The sequence below is a fragment of the Morone saxatilis genome, unplaced genomic scaffold (genome assembly GCF_004916995.1).
Source record: "Morone saxatilis isolate NCDOM2014 unplaced genomic scaffold, NCSU_SB_2.0 Contig11, whole genome shotgun sequence".
Lineage (NCBI taxonomy): Eukaryota > Metazoa > Chordata > Actinopteri > Moronidae > Morone > Morone saxatilis.
The window spans coordinates 22,779,131-22,792,123 of record NW_023339663.1 but is presented as its reverse complement, the minus strand read 5'-3'; the positions used below and the strand labels follow the sequence as shown (position 1 = coordinate 22,792,123).

Below are 12,993 nucleotides of genomic sequence, written 5' to 3'. Positions count from 1 at the left end.
TATATGATATATGTATATATTATATATATACGTGATTTGTTTGCAGACATGTAAGACATACATAAAGTTCCATTATGTACATGTTTCATATTATAATTTCATAATTTATAGTATAATGTAATAATATGTTTTTCTCTACATTAAATTAAATGTTATGCTATAATGTTTAATGTTTTTAATGAGGAACAGTGACAGTTTAAAAAAAAAAAAAAATTCTATTTTCCCCACTTTTTTTTTAGATCGAAAAAACCTATGGGAGAATCAGTTGTCAGTCTGAACTAGCTTTTTCATCCTGTGTGTGTCTGCAGGTAGAGTTCGAGTGGCTGCGGCAGTACTGGTTTCAGGGCCAACGCTACGCCCGCTTCTGCAGCTGGTGGACCAGACCGATGGAGCAGCTGGAGAAGGACTGGAGGCTCATGGAGACGATGGTAAGGCCTCTCAGACACGCTGCTGGTCACATGGCAGACTCACTGTCTGGTTTCTCAGCCTGCGCAGTTTATTTTACTATATTACTAATCTGAAAGTAGTCGAAGTAAATGTATTTCCATTTTGCTATTGCTACTTTTTGTTGTCTTCACCTATCACACTCTATCCCCAGTCCTAGGCTTTACATTGATGATTTTAATTTACAAAAACTGTTTTATGTGAGAATATAGAAAACAAAACTTATTGACCCTGATTTTAATAATATATTGTAAGGACATATCTAATATATTGTTGTAATCATAATACTAATACTACTACTACTAATAATAATAACAATAACAATAATAATTTTAAAATAAAAGCAGCTTCATGACTAGTGCAGCCATTCTGTCATTCGTCTTTAATAACAGTTTCACCTTTCTAAATGCTCAACATGCCTCTGCTTATGCTTCTTATACAAACTACATAAGTGATCTGCTGTCCAATAATGCTCCTCACAAGGGAGGGTGTGTTTAAAATTACATGATGGATTGTCTAACTTCTCACCACGGTGCATTATTAAGGATGTGTCATGTGTTTAATCATGGCCTCACTGAAGTTTTATTAGAGGAACGTGGGCACGCAGCTATTAGTTAGACACCACTGTAAAGGAATCACACTTAGATATGTCAGACTCATAATTAAGTCACCTTAGTCACAGCTCTGTACTGTACATATGTGCCGCAGACACGCACACACACACGCAGTAGTGTAGATATACAGTTCACAAACACACACAGATACATGTACATGCTTGGTCCCGCTTTCTCTCCCTCCCCACAGGTTCTATGCAGTCCCTCACTCATGGCTAGATTTCAAAGTGTGTGTGTGTGTTCATGTATGTACGTGTGTGTTTAACATCCAGATACCAGAAGCAGCAGGGGGCACTCTTGTATCACTGTAGCAGTAGCGGCGGGAGCGAAAGAGCTGTGCTCCTCTTTTCCTCTCTGCTCCCTCTCCTTCTCTCTCCCTGTGTCTCTTTATGTCTCTTACCCATTCCTGCTGTCTCTGGGAGCTCTCTGTCTCTGTCAGTGTCGAGCGCTGAGCAGTAATCACATCTAATGCTCAGGCGGGGATAAAGACAGGGTCTGGAGGAGAACAGTACTGCTGCTGCCGACGCTGCTCGGCCTATTCATAGTTTCTCTTCTCTCTCCTCTCTCTCGTCCCTCGCTTTCACCCCCCCCCCCTCTAGTATGAACAGCCTGCGCGGGGGGGGGGGTTAGTAGACAGGGGCTAAACTCATCTAGAGCTCCACCTCTGGGCCCAGATGAAGTGTGTGATTTGGACCTGTATTTAGAAAAGGGCATCAGTGAAATGTGAGGTCTTTCTCTCTCTCTGCAGCCGTGTCTCTCTAATGGACAGGCAAACCATATCCACTGTGTGTGTTTGTGGCTGTGTGTCATATGTGGATTTCTGTCATGCAGTAGAAACTTACAGTAAATAAAATGTCAGCCACTTTTAGCAACAAAAAAAATTGAATCAATAAAATAAGAAATTAAGAAAAATTAGAATATATTCATATATTTTTTTTATAAAATTACTATACAGTATTTTAATATTTAATATTTTAAATCTGTGATATATGTTTATAACAACATTAAAATTACAGTTTAAATTATTTGAATACATTTAATTTAATCACATAGTGTCAAATCACACAAAAGCAAGTAAATCTTCTGCACAAATGCATACTGAACCTTCGCAAAAATAATACGCTGGTGAATGCATAAATGTAATCACTCACTATTGTGATGAAAGACAACATTATTGCTCTCGCAAGCAATATTTACATACATGCACCGACCTCTGATATGCTGATGAAAAGCACTTTATAGATGTGACTTATAGATTTTCCTTTTGGAGGTTTTGATAGCTGTGGCTTTTCTGCAGTTAGATTAAAATGCATTTCTCTAAATTACTTTGACTTATTTAAATTATATGGGTTCCCCCCTACATTCCTTTATTGCATATATTTTACATTTTGAAGCTGGCAATTGACAGTATAGTGTAATTTAGTGAAATATGAGTGACCTACTGTGTGCAGATGCTGTTTGCCATTTATTTATTTCGACTTTTCTGTTCTTGCCTGCAGAGTATATTTTAATACAGCATTATTTTTGTCAAATTTGATATCACCGTGGGTATTTTAAAATAACAAATATATGTCTCTTTAAATAGGGTTTATAAATTGACACTGTGTTGTTTTGTACACGGTGCTGTAGCAATAAAACAGCCTATTGTTTTATCCTGCTAAAATAGCAATACAAACAGCCAGCCTTCGTCTCTTTATTGTCATATTTAGCACAGAGTGTTGTGGGATGCGCTGGGCTATGTATGCGTTTGTTAGTCCGTATGAAGAATATTGCAATATTGGGGGACTAGCTCCTGTTTATGGATACTGTCTCTCCCTGGGGCTCCCTCTCTGCTCCTCAGCCTGTTGTCATGCAAATGCTCATCCTTCCATTTGAATGACATTCTGATAAAATACATAAATAAATAAATAAATAAATAAAGAACCGACACAAAACAAGTCCACTTGCTCGCTCGCCTCTTTTTGGTACCTCATGAATTCATGTGGTTTCTTGATAGAAACAAAGAGACGTGCTGCTGAATAAACTTCAAGTGTAGGCATGTGCATTAGAATGTACAGCAAAAGTATAAAGTGTGTATGAATGTGTGTGTGTATGGGGGGTTTAGTGTATGTAAGGTAAAGGTTGTTTCTGGATGGAAAAAGGACATCAACTTAAAGGTTTTACATTCCCCTGTGATTCAGGGTGCTGAAGTCCATTTAGACCTGCCTCGCTCGCAGCTTTCTGTTCCCTCAGGACTCTGCTATCATGGCTATCATACAATAGTGACATTTCCTTAAACTAGCAACAATGAATAGCCTCCGTCTGACTGACAATAGACAGAGAGTCTTGGCTTTATGCAGAATATTTTAAATACCGGTGTGGTATTTTTTATCTCTCCTCTTTTCACTGTGGGGGAGAAGCGACAGCGACAAGCCCATGAGCACATCTCCCCTTTTTTCTCCTGTCCTGTGCGTGTGTGTTTGTGCGAGTGTGTGTATGTGTGTGCCATTGATGTTAATATATGCACTTGGCATGACTTTAATTGATTTAGCAGCTCTGCTTGCACAGTACAGCTTTTTCCCTAATTTGTCACTTTCCTGACTTCTGTGGCTGCTCATCTCACAACTTCAAAAGCCACCGTGGATGCAAAGAGATTTCAGTGCACTCCGTTTCCCTCGCCCCCTCTCTCTCTCTCTCTCTCTCTCTCTCTCTCTCTCTATGTTCTTTATTTCTCTTGTTCTCTCCCTCTCTCGCTCCCGCTATCTCGCCATATCTCTGTCTCTTTCTCACACTTTCTCCCTCATTTGACAGCGGAGCGAGCCTTGTAGATGGAAATCTTTTCAACACATATCAAGGAAATTAATCTACTTTCATAATAAATGGGATCCACTCAGTTGAATACATTTGTATACTTCAAGATGTACAAAACAGGAAGTGGTATCGGGGCCACGTCTTCCTCTACTCCATTCACCCAGCCTGTCACTCCCTGTTTTCCCGATGGTTTGGTCACACACACACATGTATAAATTCTCTCTTTTTTTCTCTCATTGTGTGACAAAATTTACCTCCTCTGATTTGTAATAGAGGCTGACTTTTGCCCGCATGCGTGCGCGTGTGTATGTGCAGGGATGCGCCTAGTGACCATTTCATCTTCTCCCCTCACTTTAATAACTGTCTTCGGAAACAATCTGGGCCGCTGAGGAGGGTTGCACTGCAATCATACGCAGCCTAGCCCGGTCGCCATCGATAGCTGATTAGGTTATTGACCTAGCGTGTGCAGGGTGGGTGCCGAGGAGGGATTGGGGGGGGTTTTGAAACTGTAGGGAGAGTTAGTGACAGACACAGAGAGGGACGAGGAGGTAACAGAAGAAAAAATAGAGAGGGGTTGTCTGTGTGTGTGTGTGTGTGTGTGTGTGTGTGTGTGGTGTGTGTGTGTGTGTGTTTTGGGGAGGAGGGGTGGGGGGTCAATGTAAATGTTATTGCTGTGTGAGCTCATTTGATCAAAGTCCTGGAAAGGTTAAGCGAATCCAATCTGGTTTTGTATGGCAGAGTGGAGACACAGGCGCTAGGGAAGAAACCCCCAGGACGGAGAATGGATTATCATATTGGCGCTGGAGTAGCAGGGGCCTCCGACGGACAGTTTACCCTGCCCGTAATGCGTTTAGACAGCAATTGGCCTTAATAACCTTTATTGACTTCAGCGGGTCAGTGCCAAGAATCTAATTATCAAAGTGTATCAATTTCATTGGAGTTTAGAGTTGCACCGCTCACAATAATTATTTTAAGGTCGGGCTGGGGCAATTAATCCCCTCTCCACTTATTTGATGGCTTTGTAAAACATTATAAATGTTATGGTTTCTGTTGTGCATTTCACCGTAAATAATTTCAGGGAGCAATTTTTTGTAATGTATTATTTGGAGAGCTTGCCGTGCTGGTCCAGCTGAGGGAAAAAGGCAGCATATTTTGAAAAGCTAGAGGCCACAGCTGAATCATGTTGCAGATGTTTACCAGCAGTCATTTTTCTCTCTTTCGTTCGCTGTTTTACTTGCACATTCGGGCAGAGTTGTATACCCACTTTATATGCACACATGGAACCCAGATTAATTATAAGTGTGAACTAAGCAGTAAACTGTTTAAAGACCATTTATATTGCTCATTATGAAGCTATTTATTATCTCTTACATTAAATCACACTGTGTTTATGCATCATATTGTTTTGCATTTTAAGCTCTATACTGTGCAAATGGGCTTATGCTCTTATTATATTCCAATTCTTTGTGGTTCTTAAATACAGTATGTTTCAGTATATGTCTGTGTGAGTGCATGTGGGTTTGTTTGTATGTGTCCATGTGTCTTTATGTGTGTGTGTGTGTCCACAGTGTGAATTTAAGAAGTCAATGTGCAGCTGCACAGTAGTTTATCCTTCATTGACAGTCAATACGTGGTGTTACCTGGATAGTAGCAGCTGTTTTTCCTTATCGCACAACATAGACTAGAGGCCTAATCCACACGTTCATTATTGCACGGCCTTGTTTACCCGCGGCTCTGTATTAGCTTGCTTGCTTTGCCCTATTTAGACGGAGCTGTATAAAAAAGAAATTACTCAAAGATTATTGTTATTATTCATTTAAAGAGGAAATATATGGCTGATAATACATTTTACATCACGCAGCAGCTTGTGTTTGGAAATATAAAATGAAAGAAGCAGGAAGAGACAGAGAGAGAGAGCGAGAGAAGGGAGAAAATGTAGCGGTGCAAAGGTATTTGCAATTCTCTTTGAAGTCCCTATTCAACAGGGTAAGCTGAATTTTCGGCAGTGCCTGATAGTGTTCTGCGTAAATGCTTAAACCCCTTTAGAGAATTTTCATGGGCAGATACGCGGTGGCTTGAAGGGAGCGTTTATGTTACCTGGAGTCAATGCAGCCCGCAGCTTTGTACCTAAAGATGTACACTAGTAGTGAATGGAATCCCACAGAGGTTTGTCTATGACAGAATCTCACGGCAACATCGCTGTAAGCCGAAGCGAGGGGGGGGGGGAGAGCTATGATCAGATTTAACCCTGTCACTTTTCAGCTGCCATCTCACATATGCATTTAAAAACATGAGGACAAACATGGAAGGACAAAAACACTGAGACAGACACACTTATTTGCATGTCTGGTGTCCATTTAGGAAAGTTTAACTGAAACTTAGTGGTTAAAGATCTTATGATAGTACTGTTTTCAGTCAACACATGTAAGTGAGTTTTTGAAATTTTAATTTTTACATTCTCATTTGATGGATTTATTTTGAAGCTATGTTGCATTGCTACAATATTCAGTTATTATCTGATACATAGTAGAATAAAAGTTGCCTATTCACACACACAATCATAATTTTTAGAAAATGTTGTGTGTGATTAGTGTCTGTCAGTAAAGAATGCCTAACACCAGCTCATCTTTTCCTAGTGGAGTACTTTCTCATTTAAAATGATTAAAACAATTCCTCATGTATGTGTGTAATTATTTCTCAATAACAGGGTGTAGTTGAGTTTCCTGAAAGCTAAGGTGTTGAGATATGTGACGTTTTGATTCCAACAATAGACTCTGACCTGAGCAAACTTGTTTTGGGGCTGTGAATGAATGGATTTGGAATGTATTAGAGGAGCATCAACGTTGACTTTATGTCATGACGTGGAAAGAACAAATGAAACAGTGCCATTGTTTTAAGTCACTGCCATTTATGAAAGAAAATGAGGTCATCGAGAAACCACTTTTCTTGTCTTTGTACTTGTGACTGTCAGCTACAGTATGGACACCTCTTCTTTACAATGACGAGGGTGGGGAATTTTATTGACAGCAGTTTGGATAATTTATTTTGTTTGTCTGTGAATTGTGATGTTGACAGTGTTTTACTGTATCAGCAGGCTTTGAAGGCGGCTTGTCTCGTCTTCTTAGAAAACAAATGAGCACTTTACAGAGACTGATCTGCTTTATCCGCTTAGCAGCTTCCTCAATCCCTGCATTTATTTATTTACTTACTTATTTACTTACTTATTCCTTTACTTACCTCTGTCTGGATTTGGTTTGATTTCTTTCTACACCCCCTCCTTACACCATAGCCCCCCCCCCCCCCCCCCCCCCCGCTCTTCCTCTCCCTTTCCTCATCCTTGGCCTCGATCAGCAAGATAAGCCTTCAGAGGAGGGGAGATAACATCCATTAAAGTGGTAAAGAGGAATTATGGGGCAGCCCAGATTAATCACTGCTCAGCTTAATCGCATTCAGTGCGGACGGCGGGGTTGGCTGCAGGGCCCCGCTTTTTCCTGTGTCATACCAACAGAGAGAGAGAGAGATGCAAGGAGCGAGTGTGTGCGTGTTTGTGTGTGCGTTGAAAAGTGCCTAGATGGGGGAGAAAGTATAAAAAGATGAAAGAGAGATTTCAGAGCATCTCATAGCGAAGCCCGCCCCTCGTATAGCTGACTAGAGACATCACCACTAACCAGCGCTTGATATATAATTATTCCACTACTTTGATCCAGGTGTAATTGTTTACTCTCGCAGGCAGTCGTGTCAAAGTGGTGGAGTAAAATAAATTATCACAGACACAAGAAAACACATTGATTTGTCACTAAAAGCAAAGAAAATACTTAAAATCCTGTTCAATTTACGTAATTTTAGTACAATATCAATCTTATTGCACATTGAATACATGGCCGCGGCTTGTCTATCACTTGTTCAATATTTCTCGTTCAGAAATAGCAATACACACATTGAGATGTGGTGCTGAGCTCTCTAAGCCAGAGGGAATAAAAATAGAGGCATCATGCTCATATGTGCACACACTTTTATTACAGTGATTTAAATCTGAATCTGGATCCTCATCAGGTGCTGTAGTTGACATCCATATTATTGTTTACCTGCATGTCAACTCAAATTAATTTCAAATTTATTTGTGCAGCCCCTTATCACAGTCACAGTCTCAGGTGGCTTCATATCGCATAACAAAAAATTAAAGCCAATTAATGAACATGAAAACAGCCCACGCCGCCTATAGATCCTTAAAGTGAACGATAAACCCCAAAAACGTAATTATGGTCAGAAATAGAACATAAAGGTTCTAACAGAGAGAATGAAGGCAGCCATTTTCTGGCATTGAGGTCAAAAGGTTATATATGCTGTACAGAAAATAAACAAACTAAACAAAAAGGTCAGGTATCACTCACCAAATTACACTTTTAGTCTTTTCATCTCTGAGGAAGCCTTAGGTATAAGATAAGGTATAAAAACGATTATGTTAGAATGTGAAATTTGATCCTTAATCAGCTTTTTGATTGTTGCAACTAGCATAGCAAAATACTAACTACTTAATACCTTCGTGCCTCGCTAATTCTTCAAAATCATTGGAGCAGCTACCGTGTTGTGGTTTTTAAGTACATAAAGCCTGCTTCAAAACAATGAGTGGAGATAATGGGGTGATCCTGATGGGAAGGCAGTGTAAAATTGTCTTATTTGCTTGAAGAAACGTGAAGAAAAGGAGGAAATGTGGGAGAAGATTGTTGATGATGATTGTATTATTTTTTGGGGGGGTGGGGGGTGGAGGAGGTTTAGGGAGGTGGAACAGAAGGGATGGTGTGGCATTTTTAGAGGTGAAAGGAATACAGAGATAACAGTAAAGATTTAAGTTGGAATCAGAGCGCGTGAGAGAAAATAAACCAGAAAGAAATGAAAAGCTGATGCTGTAAACAAGCGGATGTGAGTACAGTCAAGAGGAAGTACAAGTCCTGGGAGCATTCTGGGAAGTTCCATGCATCCATTTTTTGGTCTGTGCACCTTTCAAAAGGAGGCATGTACAGTATGAAGAGGATAACCCAGCACAGATCAAACTTAAGATGTGGGTTTTCTGGGAAAGAAGATTCTCTCCCATGTAAAGCCTGAATGGAAAATCCAATTTTTTTTTTTTTTACAACCAGGGGTCTGTTTTAGTTTTACTCACCAATTTCACTGCTGAGACCTTTACAGTTGATGCGTTTGGACAAGAAACATTAGTGTTCTGACAAAGACCCTATATTTTATTATAGGTGTTTTAATTTTAAAACAAGAAGCGTACACACCCAAAGTGTCTGTTATAACCCTCCATTGCATTGCTACAATGATACACTACGTGTGCGCTCAACTGCAGTAATTATGGTAACTCAGAGTTGAACCAAGAAGTTGCTGTGCAAGCTCTAATTTACTTGTACTGAGTAATAACTTTAATTTTTTAACCTTTTTTTTCACTGGACTCATCTGATAACTCAAATGCGTACTGTGTTTACTATTGTAAACCAGGCCTACCAGTTTTCTGCATCCTTACATCTGATCAATAATAATAGTTGGTGAGAAAAGATATTTTCATAACCAAAGGGAAAAAACTGATGAACTTGATGAAGATGAGACCCAGGCAGTCAAGAAAAGAAGAAATCCCACCAAGATATATAATTTTTGATCATGAATTTAATTGGAAAGTACACACATAGAAACAAATAGAAACATTTTGATGTCACATACATGCGTGTGCAGGTCACAGGGAATGGCAGAGCGGAGTAGCAGACGGGGGCAACAGGAGCAGCTATAACTTAAGATTTCACAAATTTCGAGCTAATTTTCAGGCTGTGCCACACTTGCTGAGAGCGACCATCCTTCCAGGTAGTGAATCGCTTCACCCTCCTATCCTTCCCGTGCAGATAGAGCGATCTGATGGGTGGTGTTAAATGGGTGAGATGTAGGACAATGTAATTAACGCTAGTCCTTTAGTGGGCCCCGCCTCGCTCCACTGGGAGCGCCCGATATAGCGCTCATTAATTCCTATTTGTGTGTAATGAGAGGGTCATGTTAGATGTAATAAATGGTTCTTTTATTTGGGCGAGAGCTGCAGGGCGGCATCCTTTCCTGACTAACAGTCTCATAAACACCTTTTAGCCGCTCTCATCAGCCTCCCTTGGTGGGGAGCAATCACACATACACACACACACATAGCCCAATAGTGGGGGACAAAGTATACTGTGTAAATATGTGGAAAATCAGGTGTGTTTAGAAACACTTGAGTAAATCTAACATAATCTTTCTGTTCATTGTTACCATTAGAGATAGCCAGCAGATACTAGTAGCAATAGGAACCATAATCAGTAATAACACCATATTAGCATATGTTAAGGTTAGTTTTGAAATGAATTAATACATTACAATACAAAGGGCTACTTCAATGTTTGTACATGTTTTTTTCTCATCTACTATATAGTGTATGTATAAGTTGGTAATATACATCTTAGATTTTAAAAATATATTTTCCTTTCTTGTCTCCACTTATCATTTCAGTACAGTCAACTGAGATAGGTAATCAATCTTGATTTTGTGGTATGTTAATGCACTTAAAAGTACAGATTGATTGAAAAATCCCCAAGAGTAGCCTGCTGAACAGCATTACAATTTTGTTGGAAGATTAAACCCAGAATACAAAAGATAAGCAAACATAAATGTCATGAAAAGACGTTTGAACCGTTTGATGTCAAGATACAATGTAATATAGATTTTGGATTCATTGCAATAATTAAGTACATGAAGTAACTCAATCCAAAGTGTACTGTATCCACTTTTAATTCCCTTTAATTAATTAGATTATATCAATATGCTCCACAGTGGTTCTTTGTAGACCATACCGTTTTTGTAGTATTAAATGTAGAAACTGCAAGATTGACTGATTTTTGTGCCAGATTGAAGTAGACAGCATCTTATAGAGTATGTGAGTCCATAATCCGGTTATATGTTACCTGCTTCATGGTGTGCTCCGTTGTCTATTACTGTATAGCCGCATAGTGTGGAGACAATGGTTTAAGGCAACAAGGCTGCCAGTCCTTGTTGACTGAGCTACAGGGATGATGCAGATTAAACACACTGCTGTTTTTTGTCACATAATGTGTAGTGCTTGAATGATCAATAGCAGGATTTATAGGAATTACCCCAAAGTAAGCAGGTTTAAATTAAGGAAATAATTGAGCTGTCATAATTGAAATCTGAAATAATATCACGAACAAAATAAATTGATGTAAATGTTAAGATGTTGGTTTGCCATAGACAGGTTTGTCTATGGCAGATCTTGCACAGCCCTTATGGCCCTTAAATAAAGTAAACAGTATTTTTAGGGTAGGGAACCTGTAATTCTGGAGATCCTAATCGTTTCTTCTTTAGACATAGTCTTAGACATATTTATTTTTCACTGTACCTCAATAGGTAATTCACATTTGATGTCAGACTAGACATATAAGAGGGCCTGTTTAGTTTCGCAACAGCAGCCCCAGCTTTTTGAGCCAGACGCAAAAAATAGAGGAATCACTGCACTTCAGACTACTTGTAGTCAATCAAAACTTTGTTAGCAGCACATTTCAGTCCCTGCAGGCATATTCCCCCTCTAAATCAAAATTCCTCTCTGCGAGCGTGTCTAGATGGATGGAAACCCTTTTTATTGGTTTAGCATTTTTGAAGACCTGAAGTATGGTGCAGTGTGTGTTACACTGTAACTCTGGGGCTTAGAAAGGCTGGCTTTGGCCCCAGTCAGCAAAAAGCTTTTTACTGGCAGGAGAGTGAGGTGCTGATCACAATCTGCTATCTAGCTAGAATCTAGACTCAGCTTTCATATACTGAAAGAGACTAAGGGGGTTTTAACTGAGCAGAAGGTGCTTGAGTGTCACGCTCATCGCAAACATCTCTGTCCAGCTCTGTCTTCATTGTCCTGAATTAGTCAAAGCGCCTCTCAAAGCTTTCTTGTGATGGATGGATGAGGCATTCTCTTGCCAGACCAGTAAGGAGTTTGCACAAGTGTGTGTATGTAGTGAGTGAGTGTGTGTGTGTGTGTGTGTTGGTCCTCTGTCCCAGCCTGCTGGTGAGCTCATTCAGAGTAAGAACTATGTGGTTTAACCATTAAGGCCAACTGGATGCACACTCCTTATCATGAAACGGAGACAAAAGCCTCGCAAGAAACAGGTCGGTGATTTTTTATGTGATATTTGTGGGCCCATTGGAGTACAACCCAACAACAGATTTGCCTTTTCTTCTCACTACCAAAAGGGGAGCACCACAAAAGCCTGTGAGTTCTGCTTCATTTGACCCTGAGGAAAGCATATGTCCCACCATCCCGCTTGTATTCTGCCCCGAAGATGGAGTGCCATTGGGGCCTTAGAAAGCATCCCTGCCCACTTGAGTGTCTAACAAAGCCTTCAAACAAAATCACTTGTCAGGGTTCTTCCCTTTTTGGTGCCTTTATCCCCCCTACCCTCCACCCCCAAACCAATTGTCACTTCAAACATGTTACTCTGATGTTTCAGACACATTTTTCTAATGTTTTACACTCCATATAATCTGCTGTGTGTAGCAAAGCCCATTTTACTGGCTGACATAATTGATGGTGCCCACGACCCTGCAAGGGTCAATCTGGCAGAAAGGCCTTGGTTTCTGTCACCACGGAGACTGCGAGAACACACCCACACACACAAATAAAAAGAAAATTAGAAAATCTCTGTGTCCTTTTTAGAAATCTGAAGTATCTTGGTTTATTGTAGAAACAGAGCCTTTGAATACAATCTTTTTAGAAATTCTAAAAGCTGAGTATACTTTATAGAAGAAACTATATAATATGCCTTTTAACATTTCTCTATTATTAAAATGATTTATTTCAAGTAACTGCAAAGAGGTGTTGCGACAAACCCCTAAAGTCAATACTCATACTCAAAGTTGCATAGATAATTCAAAAGACACACACGCACACACAAAGAAAAGACATTTTCATAGAACTTGCTTCTCTCATTTTCTTTACTGTTTCCTCTTTGATAATATTAAAAGTTGATGTGCATCAAAGTCTGTGCGAAAATCCTCACCAGCTATGTTGATACCCTTCACTCTTTCCCTACACACACACACACACACACACACACACACACATTATCAA

General features: G+C 39.7%; 1 protein-coding gene across 1 annotated transcript in view; it reads left to right on the top strand.

Moving 5' to 3' along the window:
- Positions 1 to 12,993, top strand: part of fto (FTO alpha-ketoglutarate dependent dioxygenase) — a 122,757-nt gene that overhangs the window by 37,363 nt on the left and 72,401 nt on the right. The window contains exon 8 of the mRNA XM_035682200.1: positions 309 to 428. Coding sequence (XP_035538093.1) covers positions 309 to 428 — 120 coding nt within the window. The remainder of the gene's footprint in view (positions 1 to 308; positions 429 to 12,993) is intronic.